General features: G+C 38.2%; 1 protein-coding gene and 2 long non-coding RNA genes across 4 annotated transcripts in view; 1 reads left to right on the plus strand and 2 right to left on the minus strand.

Moving 5' to 3' along the window:
- The window catches only part of LOC309504074 (rho GTPase-activating protein 45-like), a 70,607-nt gene that overhangs the window by 36,641 nt on the left and 14,271 nt on the right, over positions 1 to 19,695 (minus strand). The window contains exons 1-2 of one of the 2 annotated variants that reach the window (XM_082177070.1): positions 1,656 to 2,178; positions 740 to 763 (exon numbers count right to left, since the gene is read on the minus strand). The exons of the other annotated variant lie outside the window; for it this stretch is intronic. Coding sequence (XP_082033196.1) covers positions 740 to 763; positions 1,656 to 1,695 — 64 coding nt within the window. The 5' untranslated portion in view covers positions 1,696 to 2,178. Of the gene's footprint in view, positions 1 to 739; positions 764 to 1,655; positions 2,179 to 19,695 lie in introns of those variants that run through there. 2 annotated transcript variants of the gene reach the window in all.
- On the plus strand, positions 4,149 to 6,292 carry LOC309504179. The gene is made up of 2 exons (XR_014207981.1): positions 4,149 to 5,658; positions 5,697 to 6,292. It is a non-coding gene; the product is annotated as an uncharacterized lncRNA (long non-coding RNA).
- LOC309504178 lies at positions 9,068 to 16,218 on the minus strand. The gene is made up of 4 exons (XR_014207980.1): positions 16,122 to 16,218; positions 13,275 to 13,403; positions 11,123 to 11,220; positions 9,068 to 9,548 (listed from the first exon to the last, which is right to left on the minus strand). It is a non-coding gene; the product is annotated as an uncharacterized lncRNA (long non-coding RNA).

The raw sequence follows: 19,695 nt of genomic DNA on the forward strand, positions 1-19,695 counted from the left end.
TGTTGCACAATATCTTACACACATCACAAGCCTGATTTAAAATGTTGAACTGAATTCACAATAAGACAAATAAACATTCAGTAATAAATATCATAAGGATTCAAATGAATTCGTATAGATTGAGCAGTGAAAGTCTGGAAATATTCTTCTCCTCAGAGACAAATCTCTCTGCAGCCATGAGTTACATTTCTGTGTGTTTCCTCGATAATTGGGGAAAAGTTAAATAAACATCTATCTTTTAGATTTATACATACAGAAATACCTAAATAAGATATCTTATCTTTAATTGGAATATTATTCATTGTAGATATGTTGTATTCTTTAACTGAAAGAAGTTCAAAAGATCAGAAGCTTCAGAAAAGTTCATCAAAGTTATTATTACCAAGCATTACTGTCTGAACCCCTGGTGGCCATGGTCATATCGCTTATTAGACCAGTACAATTCTCACTCCCAAGGCATCTGATAAAGATCATGAATATCACGACCAAATAATATCATGTCATGATGACAAAATTGAACAGGCTGATAGTTAATAGTGAACACAGGACATTTATCTGTCTTTGAGTGATCAACTCCTCCTCTCACAGAATAAAGTACATTTACACCAGAAGAGTCAGTCCTGCAGAGCTTGCTCATCATCATCATCATCATCATCATCATCATCATCCATTTACTGTTCAAAGAGTGAAGAACTGAGTCAGGGAAGAAAATCAATAGTATGAAATGGGAAACACTTACTGTAGCTCATAGATCTCGTCGAAGCTGGAAAAAAAAACATGAATCATGAGTAAATGATAAATGATAAACGACAATAAAGTCAAACATGATCATCATTCAGAGTTTCAGTAGAAGCACCAACGGCTTAAAGTCAGAACATCAGAAACTAACAACAAAACCTGAATAAAATGATCTCCAGAAAGACAAAACAAACTAAACATGAACATCATTATTATTATAAACATGTGATTCACATCTGAGTGACGAATCCAGAGCAAAAAACAGTAAATGAGTTTCCACACTCTTCTTCTGCTGGTATAAAATAACACACAAACTGTGACATTCAGAAGAAACTTCAGTGTTTCAATACATGAAGCTTTAAAGAGTCGAAACACTGAAGAATGAAGACTGATCTAATACTCATGTTTTCTTCAGATATCCTGATCTCTCGTCTGAGCAGCTGAGTGTGATTTAGTGGAGTAGGAACGTTCCTGATCATCATCATCATCATCATCATCCTCATCATCATCATCATCAGGATTGTAGGAACAGGGAAACGGGCTTCAGCGGTTCGTCTCAGGCTTCAACAACATTCTCATCAATGGATCATTTCATCTTCATTGATGTTCAGGATCAGGACCAGGATTCTCTCACAGGAATGATGACCCTCAAACACGTGTTACTCCACAAAATCACACCGAACGTCCTTCCAGCCACAAACACCAGGACTTACACACATTTATTTCTGCAGATCAAACTTCACACAGCAATAAATGGACTTTCTTGAACTCAATCTCAACAAAGTTTTGCCTGGTGTTGGTGGTTGCTGCTGCTTGACTGTCATTTCAGTGAACTACTTTGAGTTTCATGTTTCAACCAAAGAGAGAACAACAGAGTCAGGAAAGAAAATCATTAGTATGAAAGAACAAATACTTACAGGGACCGACGCTGACGCTCACTGTGGAAAATGAAAACATGAACCATCATTAGAACATGATTATTATGAACATGTAAGAGTCGATTCACATCCGAGTTACAATCCAGAGCAAAAAAGAGAGAAACACAGAAAACACTCTGAAGAATCTGAACAACTATCAGAAATATAAAGACTAACAACTGCTTTTACTGGACAAACTACAACTGACAGAAAGAGAAACACAGACAAACATCTGACAGCCTGTTAAAACATGATCATGTGCTCATTTAGGTCATTAACTCATAGTTATATGTTGATGCTTTACTACTAGTTAGTTTGTAAACTAAAAATGTATGTATAATTAATAATCAGCAATAAATAAATACTAAAAGACTGTAGGAACTGACATTCATTTATTATATTTTTTAATAAACCTGGCAAGTAGATCAGCTTTATTCTGGAGAGCCGCTAAAAGACAGTTTTTCACATCATGTTCTCTATTCAAATATAAATGAGTGTAAATGTCATCATCATAACTAAAAGTTAACTCTTTATTTAAAAAACGAATTTTAAAGTTATTACTTCCTCAGAATGAAATTCTGGGTTGTTTTCCTCGTTTTTAATTCACTTCGAATAAAAGCGTCTGCTAAATTAATGAATAAATGTAAATGTAATACATCTAAAGGACAGAAGCACATCAGGTCAGATAAAACTGATGTGATTCAGATACGAGGAAATGAGAATAAAGCTCAACAGTGATGCTCACTTTTCAAGACGTCTTGGTTAAGTGTTTTGATTAGGCGTCGGTTCACCTAATCACGTGTTTGTTAACGATATTGACTGTCACCGGTTTGAGGTTTATGTGTGTTTCATGTCTTATTATAAAAACCTTACATTAAAAATCTTTATGTTGTAATATGGCATTTACTGTATATGGCAAGAAAACGGCATTATAAAGATGATCAATCATAATGTTAAATCAAAATATAAATTTTATGATTTTTTTCAATATTCATAAACAAGGTTTTGTAAACATTTGTACATCAACAAACAAGTTATTCATAAATAAATAATTCAACATTTAACTTTCAGTGTCTTTGTAAATGCAAGCAAAAGTGCATGTGCTAAAACCACAATTTACTTAAAAAAAACATAAAATCCTCATGAGATCATGTTGTAATTCGGCTGAAGGATCTTCACAAACCTCAACATCTGTTTTGATTTGATTTAGTTTTACAGTGTCAATCTAAACACTGTAGTCGTGAGGTGTTTGGTGAAAGAAGGGCTGCAACTAAAGATTATATCCATTAATCTGTAGAATATTTTTTGATTAATCGAATGAAATAAAGTGTTAGAGGCATTAAACAACACACACACACACACACACACACATCTGTCAAAGCACGACAGGGCAAGACGCTTATGCTTTAGTTTTAAGCGCTTATAAATATAAAGCATGTTTCGGACAGCTTGGATCATGTGCCTGTCCTGCAGCAGCTCACTCCGTGTCCTCCGCTATTTTCCATATGCATTTTGTCCATATAAATGTGTTATTCACTGTAAAGCGACGTGATTGGCTGATGGTTTCTGAGCACAGCGCACAGACGGGACTAATCGATAATCAAATTCGTTGTCGATTATTTTCACTGTCGATGATAATCGATTCCATCAATTAGTTGTTTCAGCCCTAGTAGTTTGCATCATATGGCCATATTTTATGCATATAGCCTAATGTTTCATTTTTAACATTGCCAAAACATTATTAATAAGAATATTGTTAAACCATAATGATTAATACTTGCATCTAAATAAAATATTCGGCTGAGCGAATATGGGTAGAACTCTTTACTGCCCCTGTGCTTCAGAAATCCTTTTAAAGGTATTCATGTGAATTAAACTTGACACAATGGCCTTCATCATCACAGTATGCTAATGCCTATCTAGTGCAAGGGATTTCATCAATATGCTGATTGAGGACTGATGGGACACTCCAGGCACAGGACGGTTCTGTCTGGAGAGAGAGAGGGCCCTATCTTACACACGGCGCAATGCAGTGCCAAGTGTTTATTGCTAGTTTGAGTTTGGCACAGTTATCATTTTACGTCCTGCGCCACGTTGTTTAAATAGCAAATGCATTTGTAATTTCATTGAACTACTTTGAGTTTCATGTTTCAACCAAAGAGAGAACAACAGAGTCAGGAAAGAAAATCATTAGTATGAAATAACAAATACTTACATCCACCACTCACTGTGGAAAATGAAAACATGAACCATCATTAGAACATGATTATTATCAACATGTAAAGAGTCAATTCACATCCGAGTTACAATCCAGAGCAAAAAAGAGAGAAAGACAGAAAACACTCTGAAGAATCTGAACAACTATCAGAAATATAAAGACTAACAACTGCTTTTACTGGACAAACTACAACTGACAGAAAGAGAAACACCTGGCATAAATAATACCTGGCACACAGACTCAGCGTTTAGGCCTTTTCACACTTGACTAGTTAACCCTGGGTCATTCTAAACCCCGGGTAAACAGAATCCTGGGTAATCTTGCTTCATGTTTCACACTGCTCATCATTTATCCTGGGTACTTATTAGCTGATGTTAAACACTGTACATTTCTAAACCCTAGGTTAATGTTCTTATTTGCATATTCATGGTGTCAGTGTCACTGATAGGACGAATACAGCACACAACTAGTTTAGATAAAGCATAAATCACTTTCTAAACGGCTAAATAACAGATCAGAGATAAAACATAATAGCAGATTTGTCTAGTTTTAAACAATAAACACGAGATGAAAATGTAGTCCAGTGAGATATTGGTCCCTATCTTGCACCCAGCGCAATTGACTTTGTACACCAACGCATGTATCATTCCTATTTTGCACCCGCGCACAGCGGACTTTTCCCTCCACAGAAGCACGTCGGTAAACTAGGAAATGCATTTGCGCTCCCGGGGGCGGTTCAGCGAAAAGAGGAGGCGTGTTCCGGCGCAAACGTTCCCTGGTGCTATTTTGCAGTTTCAGAAAACAATTCCGCCACTGACCAGGAAAAGCCTAGTCTAAAGTCAGTGGCGCGTTGTGCATGTTATTCATATGCTGTTTTAAGGGCGCATTCTTGGCCATAATCAACGTAGCGTGTGCACAACGCGCATACACTTTGCTTATCTCATCTACACACAGACGCAGCAGTTCTCATTTTTGCAAACCATTCATTATTACAAGGAAAAATATTAACACACGAATGAAATCATTGTTGTGTCCATGAAGATGTGAAAAAATAGGCATAAATCTAGCTTACACATTTACCCAAATTATTATACGCCTGTTTAACCGAAGTTAATTCGGGTGTGTTTCTCTCGTCCCCATACAATGTCACTTTTCTGTCTTTTACGGCCCTGACGAGAACGTTGCTCTCCTCGGCTGTGAACCGCTCCTGGCGTGCGCCTGGCAAATCCGCCGTTATAATAGCCATCCGCCATGGAACAAGCGCGCCTGCTCTTAAAGGGAATGTGAGATGACGCTCTGATTGGTTTATTTCATGTTACGCCCAAACCACACCTATGAATAATAAAGCTACTTCAGACCAACACATTTTAGATTTGCGTCGGGCGCAAGAGTCATTTATCAATTTACCAAGACCCGCCCACAAAGTTACTTGCGTTTCGCGTTTGATACTTGCATTTCAGATCGTTAAAATAGGGCCCATTTACTTTTGCTGTGGTTAAAGAAAAGATTTTTTAATTTGAGCGTTTTTTTCTCTATATAGTGTTGATATGGCAACTATTAAAAACACAAAGGGGCAGATTTACTAAACAGGGAAGAACAGACGCAGTCAGATCATTTTCATAATAATCATGACTTTATTGATTGTCAATGTTACTGAAGATTGTTTTAATTGCTATGCCTCTTATTAAAAGAAATTAAAAACCCCACATCAAATATCGTTCTGCTGTAAAATGTGCTCTTCTTTAGAAGCAAAATGCATTTGAATGATAAAATAATAACATATCTGTCTTGTGTGGACTTTTATGTTAGTTCCTGTTTTGTAGTCCTTTGTAGTTTATCTTGTGAATCAGTTTCTGATTGTTCCCAGGTGTTGTTTGCAGATCACCCCTTGTGCATAAATGCCCCAGTGTTTCTCATGTTTTTGGTCTGGTGTTGTCCTTAGTGGATCTATAGTGTGAGATTTTTTCAGTTCTGTTTTGACCCTCATTTGGATTCACTTTGCCTGTGTCTCCTGTTGCTTGGATGTTTTTTGTTATTTTAGTTAGTTCAAAGCGAAAGTGTTAAAATCCATTAAAATGTCCATTAAAAATGTATTTTAATCCATTATTTTAAACAATATTATTACATCCTGTCCTCCAAACAATGTGTAAAAAAAAAAAAAAAAATGCCAATGGCCAAAATGTTCCTATGCAAACAAATATAGAGAATATCTATGTCGGCAAAAAAAGGATTAAAATAGAAACATTACATTCTGAACCTAAAATCAACTGATTGCTTAATATTTTAAAGCCAAAATAAACAAGAATCAGCACACTGCCACTTCTGCTCCAAAGGATTCATTAAAATGAACAACGCTTCGACCCAAAGGGTCTTCGTCAGGAAAGCAACAATCATAGAAAGGTACAATTAAAGCCGATTTTTTTATATTTTATTTACTATTTTAAAGCCGAATTTGAAGCTAAATGATAATGATAATAGACAAACACAAAAGCACAAAACGTTAACTTGTACGAGGTATAAAGAACATACATTCACTCGTATGAACATAGAAATTATATTTGATTAATGGGCTAATCCAGCAATAGAGCCTTTACTGTTACTGCTCTCATAAATAAATCAACACCTACTTCTTCATCATTTCTTCTTTTCTACTCTACCAGTTACTACAGAACGACTGAGCTAGACATTGTCCCGGAGTCTGACCAGGTACGCGAGCCGTGTGCATCATTCGTCACCGTGGGAGTTTGTGATGAGTTTGAAGGTGTAGAATGGAGCCCAGCCCACACTCCCACCACTAAGAGAGTTTCTGGCAACCACTGTGAACTTTTATTTTGATTTTGGAGAGGAGATCCCCTACCCACTTTAATCACGCCCAAGCCTGTCTGCTCTATTCTGGACTCGCTGGACCCGCCCAGCCTCCCTCTTCCACCTCTCCTCCATACATCTGCCCTGGATTTGTTGTGTTTTGCCAGCCCCTCTTTTCCTCCTCAGTCTCTCCTCCAGCCCTCAGTCACTCCTGCTACCCAGTCCTCACTGTCTCCCATCAGCCCCTCAGTTCCTCATCAACCCCCTGTCAGTGGAGACGCTACACCTGGGGCCTGCTGTGAGCCAGCTTCTACTGGGCGTGGGGATCCCTTGCCTCCGCCTCTGGCCCCAGATCCGGTCACTCCACCTCGGCCCTTCTCCCTAATTCCTCCTTCGCTCCTTCCTCAATGGACCATCAGAGACCATCAGGCTTTCGGCTCCGCCTGGGTCAGACATCGGCATTACATCGCCACAAGCTGCTCTACGGCCCTCCACCCCACGACTCTGTTTGGCTCCGTGTTCCCTCAAGATCCGCCTCAGCCCTCCAGTGCCCGAGGGGTCGTTGCTGGTGCTCTGTCATGTCCTACTGGACCTTCACAAAACTCTGCTCCTTCAGCGTCTGTCTGTGTCTAGAGCTCCACCTCGTTCGGCTCCATTGCCTCCGCTTGTCCCCAGGGTAGCGCTGAGACTCTCCTGACTGTGGCCTGGAGCGTCATCCGGCCTTTCCTGCTCAAGGCCATTCCCTGGATCAAACCACTACCTGCACCACCCTGGACTTTCTTTTGTTCCATCCCTCTCCCAGATTCCCGTCTTCCACCTGAACCCCCTCCATCCATCCACAAGGGCGTGTCTTTCCAGGGGAGGGGGCGTAATGTCACAATCTCACCCTGTTTGGACTTTGTTTTCAGTTTACACTGTTTCCTTTAGTTGAGTTTGTTGTCATGGTTACTGATTTGATTTGTCATCACATTGTCATTATTAGTTCCAGTGTTTTCAGTTCACCTTTGTCCGGTCTCATCAATGTATGGTTGTGTTTGCCTGCCTTTCTTCATCTAGAATTACTCTGTGGACATTATTAAAGACTATTTAAACCCAATTCCTTTATCTGTGTGTGTTTATATGCAGCCAACCGTGACAGTAATGCAGAGATTCCCAAACTATTTTGTCTCACAAACTCCTTTAACCTAAAATTTTAATTGGAGACCCCTGAGATTTTCAGTAAATTTTTTCAATAATTTAAACACATGTGCATGTTCACAGTTCTCTGATGTCAAATAATGGTCACATTGACATGCAGATAAATAATATATTTGTAATTTTAGTGTTCAATCTTTTTCTTTTTATTGTTTTTTCAAATAATTTTTATTTGACATTTTTATAATTTAATAATTTGCTTTTTATCGACTCACAACCTGCATTTCTTTCATTAAACCCAGTTTGTGTTGAATTTCAGGTTGTTATAAAGTTATATATATATATGGTACACAATAATTCCATTTAAATCTAAGTGATGAAAGAGTTAGGTCAAAAGTAATCTAAATTCAAAAAGTAGTCAGAATACATTACCTAAAATTAGTAATCTAGTTTATGTTACTAACTACAATTTTCTTCATGTAATTTGTAACCAGTAACACACTATATTTTGCAAGTAATCTGCCCAGCATTAGCCGCAACATGTAAGTAAATTCTAACGCCTAATCTGTGGTCAGTGATTGTTAAGGTGATTACATTAGGACTAATGTACAGTCAGACTGTTTTTTGATGAGAATCATTTATTGCCTAATATGCAATAAATGATCAAGTTTAATCAAGTTTATTAAATCCAGTTACTAAACCGTCAATTTCACACTGTTCCTTTTAGTAACACGGAAATCACCTGTTATTGAAATTGTGGTTAAATGATATACAGAAAGCGAGCAAAGAACGGCCTCTTTATAATCACTGCAGCTGTCAATCACACAGTGAGTTCTGCACTTTCATCAAAACTCCTGTTATAATCAGTGAAACTGTCTACACTGCACATGCACAATCAATCATGTATCTACATCATGTCTTAACTGTGTTAGTTATGATGAAAACATTTGTGAGAGTGCAGAAATTGAGTTGCAGTGGCGAGATCATTGCATTCGTGCTCAACAGACGTGACTATGATTTGCTGCAATGCTCAGCGATGCAAACTTTGATTCAATGGTATGGAGCAGATCTAAATAAAATGCTATTATCACCATTTTTCATGATTGGTTAATTTCGCCATCTTTACAAATGTAGTAAAAGTAAAAACGTAGTAAAAGTTTCCCAGAGTTCCACATGTAATACTTATTTCATATTCAAAGATGTTAGCCAATCATAGCAGTGGGTGTTTAAATATGAGGCCTAAAATCAGGTCGTTTTAATTCTATAAGACTATTTTTGGTGTAAAATTCTACTAATAAGAGCACCTCAGGAAACAATATAAAAAATTAAATAACAATGCAATTCATGACCCCTTTAAACTATAATTATTAATACTACCCAAGTTATAAAAAATTTATTTAATTGTCTCTAAATTATGTACTAGCGCATCAGAAAACACATTCTGAATCTTCTTCCTTTCACAGATCACTTGACAATCATTTTTCTGTTCTAAACTATTTGCATTTAAAAAAGTTCACAAGATAAAAAAAAACTAATATGTAAAGCAGAACAGCATCAAATATTGTATATACAACTGAACCCATTATAATATTCACATTCTAATTAAAAATAAAAAAAATAAGATTTTCTAAAAATAATGATTAACACTTACAAGAGTTTCTTTTCAGGGGCGTCACCGTAAATAAATAAATAAACTAGATTCTGATAAAAATGTGAGTGTTGTGACTAAGAACATGCTATACAGGTCCTTCTCAATAAATTAGCATATTGTGATAAAGTTCATTATTTTCCATAATGTAATGATAAAAATTAAACTTTCATATATTTTAGATTCATTGCACACCAACTGAAATATTTCAGGTCTTTTATTGTTTTAATACTGATGATTTTGGCATACAGCTCATGAAAACCCAAAATTCCTGTCTCAAAAAATTAGCATATCATGAAAAGGTTCACTAAACGAGCTATTAACCTAATCATCTGAAACAACTAATTACCTCTAAACACCTGCAAAAGATTCCTGAGGCTTTTAAAAACTCCCAGCCTGGTTCATATCTCAAAACCGCAATCATGGGTAAGACTGCTGACCAGAATGCCATCATTGACACCCTCAAGCAAGAGGGTAAGACACAGAAAGAAATTTCTGAACGAATAGGCTGTTCCCAGAGTGCTGTATCAAGGCACCTCAGTGGGAAGTCTGTGGGAAGGAAAAAGTGTGGCAAAAAACGCTGCACAACGAGAAGAGGTGACCTGACCCTGAGGAAGATTGTGGAGAAGGACCGATTCCAGACCTTGGGGGACCTGCGGAAGCAGTGGACTGAGTCTGGAGTAGAAACATCCAGAGCCACCGTGCACAGGCGTGTGCAGGAAATGGGCTACAGGTGCCGCATTCCCAAGGTCAAGCCACTTTTGAACCAGAAACAGCGGCAGAAGCGCCTGACCTGGGCTACAGAGAAGCAGCACTGGACTGTTGCTCAGTGGTTGCTCAAATTTTGCATGTCATTCGGAAATCAAGGTGCCAGAGTCTGGAGGAAGACTGGGGAGAAGGAAATGCCCAAATGCCTGAAGTCCAGTGTCCACAGTCAGTGATGGTCTGGGGTGCCATGTCAGCTGCTGGTGTTGGTCCACTGTGTTTTATCAAGGGCAGGGTCAATGCAGCTAGCTATCAGGAGATTTTGGAGCACTCCATGCTTCCATCTGCTGAAAAGCTTTATGGAGATGAAGATTTCATTCTTCAGCATGACCTGGCACCTGCTCACAGTGCCAAAACCACTGGTAAATGGTTTACTGACCATGGTATTACTGTGCTCAATTGGCCTGCCAACTCTTCTGACCTGAACCCCATAGAGAATCTGTGGGATATTGTGAAGAGAAAGTTGAGAGACGCAAGACCCAACACTCTGGATGAGCTTAAGGCCGCTATCGAAGCATCCTGGGCCTCCATAACACCTCAGCAGTGCCACAGGCTGATTACGGCCATGCCACGCCGCATTGAAGCAGTCATTTCTGCAAAAAGGATTCCCGACCAAGTATTGAGTGCATAACTAAACATAATTATTTGAAGGTTGACTTCTTTTGTATTAAAAACACTTTTCTTTTATTGGTCGGATGAAATATGCTAATTTATTGAGACAGGAATTTTGGGTTTTCATGAGCTGTATGCCAAAATCATCAGTATTAAAACAATAAAAGACCTGAAATATTTCAGTTGGTGTGCAATGAATCTAAAATATATGAAAGTTTAATTTTTATCATTACATTAGGGAAAATAATGAACTTTATCACAATATGCTAATTTATTGAGAAGGACCTGTAGGTACTAAATGACCGGCTGCTTTCTAGTCAAATGAAGCCTCAACTCTCTATGACATTCTGATTCAGAGATACAATCTCACCAATAGTCAATATCTTTAAAGGTGCTCTAAGCGATGCCACGCGTTTTTTAGGCCAAAACATTTTTTGTCACATACAGCAAACATCTCCTCACTATCCGCTAGCTGCCTGTCCCCTGAACACACTGTAAAAAACGCGGTCTCTCTAGACACCACAGGCTCTACAAACGGCAACAAAAACAAACTGAGCTCACCCGCACCACGAAACACAACAAACAGTGTTCCAGCCAATCACCGACAAGAAGTATTTGAGGGTGGGGTTTGGGGGGTTAGTGCGCGTACACATGAAGGGGGTGTGTGGAGGAGAGAGAAGCATGAAGAGGGAAGTTTGAATTATGGCCGACACACGACCAAAGAGACGACGTTCCGATGAACAAATTGCAAAGAAGAGGGACAAGGATAAGGAACGCGCAAAATACCGAATTTACATCGGAAAAACCTTTTAAAGGTGGCGAGAACTCCGCCGGCAGAAGGGCTTCCAATCCGACATTCATTTGCTCTGTTTTTGCAGAACAGGTAAATCCATCTTTCTTTCTAAACTGACGTTCATGTTCGCCAAACCAACACAAGGATGTAATTAGCTAGAACTATGCAGTCAGCGTTAAAGGGACACTTTACCTCTGGAAAGATGAATGTGTATTTAAAATAGGTCATTTATGTAGAAGAAATGTGAAATTATTTTTGAATTTGGAGCTTTCTAGACTAAGAAAAGCCAGAAAATTTATTTTTGGCTCATGTGGATGAAAGACAACAACTCCCAGAATGCACTTGCCCTAGGAGGCCACTCCCAAGCCACGCCTACCGGTAAGAGAGGGCAGTTGACAACAACAAAGCTAAGCTACTAGTGAGACTCCGTGACGAGTTTGCCCTGGATTTCGAGATCGCCCAAAATGTCCGGGATTCGGCTTTTGCGTTCTACAGTCGCCATTCATTATGTTTACTGTGGTGAGCAGGACGAGGCTGAGGGCCGCGGGAGAACGGCGCGAGGCCGGTGGCGGGATCACTGAGACGCACCGGTCTCGTATCTCTCACGGAGGAGCGGGAATTTTCTTAGCAATGTTAAAACGCACATCAACCGATCACTTGTTTAGCGTTCATGTAAACACTACATTCAGATTCACCAATCGGGATGAATTCAGTTAGATTGAAACAAAAGGTGTGCATGTAAACAATGAATGGCGACCGCAGAAGAGGATTGCATTGGAAATCAAACGCACTGGCACTGATCTGTGATAGGTCTGTTAGCGCATTAGGTCCAACCCCCTATGGGTGGGTTTGAAAGGGTGGGAACTACTGCTTGTAGTCTCAGCAGAAATCCCCCCCTCTTACACTTCCTCCGACAACGATGCAAAATGACGATTTTTGCGTCATTGTGGGAGGAAGTGTTAAGAGGTAAATACGGATTTCTCCCGTCTCAGGGGAAAATGAGAGAGTGTTGCACGACCATTCAATAGTATGACTGGGTTTCTAACAATGCAAAGCTTAATGCAAATGGGTGGAGTGTTCCTTTAACTTTGGTGAATACAACATATAACGTTATGTTTCTAGCAGCTAGCGATCAATCTCTATTGTAAATGATTAAGCAAATTCACAGTAGGGCGACAATTTGTGTGAATGATTGTTTTCATCCACTGTTTGTTATGAATTTGAATGTTCATTTATAGGCTATTGACAACTTTGACTGAATTTGTTGACGACGCCGCCGTTGTTTATGCTCACTGGGAAACGCGAAGCTAACGTTATCTTGCTATTATTGCGTCCTTGTATGGGAGCTATAGCAGTTATAACCTCAGGTGGCGAAACGATTTTAAGATAATGTTTCTCTTTTTCTGCATTCTGTTCTGCAATATATAAAACCCTTTATCTAACTTGGCGACATTACATATTGAATGAAGTATCAGTAAAACTTAACTTTGTTTGTGACTACTTTGACTATCCTTTATGCCGGAAGGGAGGGGAGGAGGGAGGAGACGGGATGAGGAGGAGGGAGGGTCTAGCTAGCCTCCGTTTTGTTTGACAACAATTCGAACGTCAACAAGAAGTTACGACTCCCGGCATCACTTAGAGCACCTTTAAGAATTTTTCACATGATTTGCACCCGATCATAAAAGTGGAAGCACATCTCTCCTGATTAAACCACATTATTTCAGTCATGAGAATTAAAGACTTAATACTTACAAGGGTGGCTTCTCATTTTCACTGTTGAGGAAAGAGAAAAAGTAATCATTAAAACTTTTCCTGCCACTGTATTTAGACTCAAACAAGCTTTTCTATGTTTAAATAGTTTGAGAGTGACTGACTATCATGAACATGTTCAGTGAGCTTCATACTTCAAACCATGGGCGTAGGTTTAGGGGGGGACGCTAGGTACTAGTCCCAATCAATATTTTGAGATGACAAATTTGTCCCCACCAATATTTAGCAAGCTCCTTTGAACTGCTATTTGGATCTTTGCGCTGCTATTTGGATCGATTCCAACGGCCAAAACAACGACAGTACAAGAAACGCCGTAATTTGATTGGCGGCGGTGTATCTGACAGGCTACACGCGCGGGCCGGGACTACTTTTGTGCTTGCACTGGCAGCGAGCGGGTGGTGTGTGTGTGTGTGTGTGTGTGTGTGTGTGTGTGTGTGTGTGTGTGTGTGTGTGCGCGCGCGCGCGCGCGCGTCGACAACGCCGACGGTAAGTTACTGTCTCTCTGCCACATACAAAGGCCAGAGTAAAACATTTTAATATTCCGTTTTTTGCCACTTTTTGTACTTTGTAGATAGATCAGCTATGCCACCCAAGAAGAAGAAAGGGGACATACGAAGCTTTTTCATAAATCAGAGTGTAAGTAGGCAAAATAACTAGCCACACAAATAAACTAGCAGTAGTAGTGACTGACCAGGCTTTCAAATGCAGATTCTACTGTGGAAAATAGTATTGATTGGTGATAGTATGTGTTACCATGTTGTTACAGTTAAACCTAGCAGCAGCAATCTTTCAACTAAGGTTAAGAGTATTGATTAGGCTGTGCAGCACTGATAGACTCATAGAAGTCACGCTATCATGATAGAATGCTACGTTAGCAAGTCACTGAATGTTAATTAGCTGACCTTAACTTAGAATCTTGCAGTCAACATAAACAGTGGATCTGAGACATTTTTCGTTTCTACATTCTATTTATGTAATGTATTTGTGAGTGAGTGTAGCCTAAGAATTTAATATTTAAGAATAGAATATATCAATAGAATTTGATATAGAATAGTAGATACAATTTTAGTATTAATGGAATACTGTAATCATGGATAATAATAATAATAATAGATAATAATAATGGATTTGTTGTGTTGAATGCATACTATGATACGTGTGTATTTTATTCATTTGTTCATTATTTAATTACATATAGAAAACTCATTCCAGGGGGAGGGGGAGGGGGATGTCCCCACCAAAGCTGAGGCCAAACCTACGCCCTTGCTTCAAACTGAACTAGTTAACCCTGGATCATTCATTTTTGAACCGATCATGATACCGATCTATTTGAAGCCTTCTTTTTATCATGTAGAATTATTTATAGAAATGCTCCAGTTTTTACAGGCATTAATTCAGGCCTGAATTTAATTTTGGAAAATGGGGGGAATTCCCCCTTTATAGGCGACTCTTTTCTTACAATTATCTCATCTAAACGTTTGATCACGCAGGGCATATCTGTTTTCACACTGGGGCAATTGTGTTGCACAATATCTTACACACATCACAAGCCTGATTTAAAATGCGAAACTGAATTCACAAAAAGACAATGTACATTCAGTAATAAAATAAGAACAAATAAACAATTTACAAGCAATAGCACAAATAAAAATCAAATATCATAAAGATACAAATGAAATGTTTTCATGTTTTTTTGTATGGGATGATGATAGACTCAAAATGATTAACAAATGCATGCACAATTATCCAAGAGTTTGATAAATGTTGCAGATATGTTTTACTATCCACAACCAAATGTCTTTCTACTCGTGTGTGCAAAACAAATTGCAGCAATTTGAACAAAATGAGACATTTTTGTGAATACAAATATTTTCTTTTTTATTAGTGTATCATAATTTGCGCATGCAACAAAGATGATTAATTTGTGGATCAGGAGAAACACGCGCATTCATTGACGTCTTTTCAGAGTCGATCTCATTTGATTCATTTGGATTTAGAATTTCGTTTCACAACTAACACACAAACAACTACCAATGAATAAGCCTGGTGCGTATTATTAATATTATTAATGTGTGCACAATTACAATAATTAACAATTGTAACAATTACAACTTGTGTCTGCAAAATCCAGTTACATGAACGTTTTGTACAAATAGAGACATAGTTGTAAATACAAAACTTCGATATTGAATTAATGCAGGTCAGAATTTGTGCATGCAACAAGATAGATGTGCATTTGTGGATCCGGTGACGCGTGCATTCATGTACTCGTTTCTGAGTCGATCCTATTTGAATCATTTGGATTTGAACCAAATTCAGTACACACCTTATTAATAAAACATAAACAAGCAGAAAAATATGTACTCAAAACACTCAAAGTTTTACATTGAATGTTTTTAATATCACCGTCTTACTGCATGAAGCCACGTTAAGTGTTTTCTTTATAATAGGCTTTATGGGAGGAAAAGCTTAATATGTACAGACGTTTTTTCTCATTTCAAGAGACAAGAGCCTAATATGAACACGATGCACAAAGTTCCACGTTTTTTTCTCATTTCTCACGTTAAAGCCTGTTAAAAAGAAAACGCTTTCATTGATTAGTTGGTAGCCCTCGTAGTTTGCATCTTATGGCCATATTTTATGCATTTACAATGTTTCATTTTTAACATTGCCAAAACATAGCAATAAGAATATAGTTAAACCATAATGATTAATACTTACTTGATTTTCTCAGCCTCAGCATCGCTGTAAGGAAAAAAACAAGTAAATGAGTTTCCACACGCTAGTATAAAATAACACACAAACTGTGACATTCAGAAGTTTCAGTTTCAATACATGGACGACCACTGAATGTAACTGTTGAAAATAAAAACATGAAAACATGAATCATGAATAAATGATAAAATATCAAAAGCAAATTCTTTACATTACAAGCAAAATATCTGCCTCAAACAGCGCTGAAAGAAAAGAGATTTGATTTAATACAGAATATCTCTGTTGTTCCAGATTAAATACTTGTGAGGAGAAAAGTTGTGCTTATATAACAGAGATCGGGTGAGAAGGACCTGCTTATGAAAATTAGAGAATTTAGCTTTTTTCTTTTTTTGGAGAAAATGTAACGCAGAATAAAGTTCCAGACAGAGATCGGATTTTGGAGAACGTGTATTATTAAATGTTCAGAAATCTAGCATACTGAGACCATAGGTATTTAAAGGTCCCGTTCTTCGTGATTCCATGTTTCAAACTTTAGTTAGTGTGTAATGTTGTTGTTAGAGTATAAATAATATCTGTAAAATTATAAAGCTCAAAGTTCAATGCCAAGCGAGATATTTTATTTAACAGAAGTTGACTACATAAAACGGCTCGATTGGACTACACCCCTCTACTTCCTGCATTAATGACATCACCAGAACCGTGTTAGACATTCTCTGACCCGTGTTTAGACTAACCTCCGCCCACAGGAACACAGGCGTATTGATGGCGAAATGTCAACAGACGGTTGATGTTTACCTATAATCGGATACCGCAAAAGTTTAATTCGAAGTTGTTAGTTTGCTCTGTCCTTTTCACCACGGACTGTTTTTCTAACCTGGGATAATATCAAGCAGGCTTCTCTCAGCGTTTCATACTGACGAAGGGGAAAATTTCAACTATATTCCAGCAAGCGGTAAGTACAAGTAGTGATTTAATATGGAAGTAGCGATCAACTTCACATCGTTTCTCTTAGTAGGATGAAAATAATCTTACTTAAACTGTGATTAATATACAGAAAGCGATCAAAGAACAACCCCTTTCCAATCGTCCAAGCTGTCAATCACACAGCGCGAGTTTAATATGGACACTTGCCAAAACTCGTTATGAAATCAATGACGCTGTTACACTGCACAACGAAGCTCTTACTGTATTTATATACCTCATGTTTGCATTGGTGAAATCATTAGTGAGTGCTGAAACTGCGTTGCAATGATAAGATCTTTTTTCACACGATCAACAGGCTGTCATCTGCTCAATGCTCGTCACTGCAATTTTTTATGTGATTGAAATAGATCTAAATACTTAAAAAACTTCTCACGATTCGTTAATCCCGATAGCTGTAATAGTAAAGACGTATAATAGCTGTAATAGTAAAAGTTTTCCAGATAGTTTCACATGTAATGCCAGATATTTCATATGCAAGCATTTCAGCCAATCACAGCAGAGGGCGTTTACGCTGAAGTCTCTCAGCAGACACGCCCCTTCAAACAGAGTGTTCAAACCAGGGAATGAAATCAGGCTAGGAAATATGCCTTTTATTTCTAAATTATAACAATTTTTGATCTAAAAAACATACTAACATTATAAGGGCACCCCTGGAAACATGATAAAATAATAAAAATAATCCATGGAATGGGACCTTTAAAACAACTGAATTCTCGATATAATGTATGCCATTTTCCCATATGAAATTAATAACATTTTGCCAATACTTTTGAGAGTGTTGTTATCAGCATGGAGAGATTGAGCAGTGAAAGTCTGGAAATATTCTTCTCCTCAGAGACAAATCTCTCTGCAGCCATGAGTTACATTTCTGTGTGTTTCCTCAATAATAGGAGAAAAGTTAAGTAACCATCTATCTTTTAGATTTATACATACAGAAATACCTAAATAAGATATCTTATCTTTAAAGCAGCACTCAGTAGCTTCGGGATTTCTTCGCTGTATTCTCGCTTTTTGCTCGCAGGTTTCTCTCTAGAGCTCCCCCCACAGCTTCGGAATAGATATTTGACAACACCGTTGGTGATTCTCAGACACCAGAGGCTATAGATCAACGACATCAAAGCAGATGGGACATTCTTTAAAACGTCTTCTTCATTCGGGTTCGGACAGCGTGAGGGAGCGCAATAATGACCGCATTTTAGCAGATTTCTTTTGGCCGTAAAGCAATTGTTTACATCACGAGACCTGATATCACGCGAGACTTCCTGACGCAGCGGCCGGCGGCCCGCCGGCTCAAAGTTGCAAGTGCGGATTTTCCGCTCACGGGCACCAGGGGGGTGCGAAACGACCACCATTCAACCCGAAATAAGTAATATAACCATTCCAATGACTCCGAAGCTGTTCAGTTAAGGTAAAAAAAGTTAATTAGTTCACCTTTAATTGGAATATTATTCATTGTAGATAGGTTGCATTCTTTAACTGAAAGAAGTTCAAAAGATCAGAAGCTTCAGAAAAGTTAATCAAAGTTATTATTACCAAGCATTACTGTCTGAACCCCTGGTGGCCATGGTCATATCGCTTATTAGACCAGTACCATTCTCACTCCCAAGACATCAGATAAAGATCATGAATATCACGACCAAATAATATCACGTCATGATGACATAATTGAACAGGCTGGTAGTTAATTGTGAACACAGGACATTTATCTGTCTTTGAGTGATCAACTCCTCCTCTCACAGAATAAAGCACATTTACACCAGAAGAGTCAGTCCTGCAGAGCTTGCTCATCATCATCATCATCATCATCATCATCATCATCATTACTTCATCATCCATTTACTGTTCAAACAAACAGTGAAGAAAATCAATAGTATGAAATGGGAAACACTTACGGTGGCTCATGGAAGGAATTCATCCAGCTGGAAAAAAAACAAACATGAATCATGAGTAAATGATAAACGATAATAAAGTCAAACATGATCATCATTCAGAGTTTCAGTAGAAGCACCAACGGCTTAAAGTCAGAACATCAGAAACTAACAACAAAACCTGAATAAAATGATCTCCAGAAAGACAAAACAAACTAAACATGAACATCATTATTATTATAAACATGTGATTCACATCTGAGTGACGAATCCAGAGCAAAAAACAGTAAATGAGTTTCCACACTCTTCTTCTGCTGGTATAAAATAACACACAAACTGTGACATTCAGAAGAAACTTCAGTGTTTCAATACATGAAGCTTTAAAGAGTCGAAACACAAGACTGAAGAATGAATACTGATCTAATACTCATGTTTTCTTCAGATATCCTGATCTCTCGTCTGAGCAGCTGAGTGTGATTTAGTGGAGTAGGAACGTTCCTGATCATCATCATCATCATCATCATCATCATCCTCAGGATTGTAGGAAAAGGGAAACGGGCTTCAGCGGTTCGTCTCAGGCTTCAACAACATTCTCATCAATGGATCATTTCATCTTCATTGATGCTCAGGATCAGGACCAGGATTCTCTCACAGGAATGATGATCCTCAAACACGTGTTACTCCACAAAATCACACCGAACGTCCTTCCAGCCACAAACACCAGGACT

This window comes from Leuciscus leuciscus (assembly GCF_965113295.1).
Source record: "Leuciscus leuciscus genome assembly, chromosome: 8".
NCBI lineage: Eukaryota > Metazoa > Chordata > Actinopteri > Cypriniformes > Leuciscidae > Leuciscus > Leuciscus leuciscus.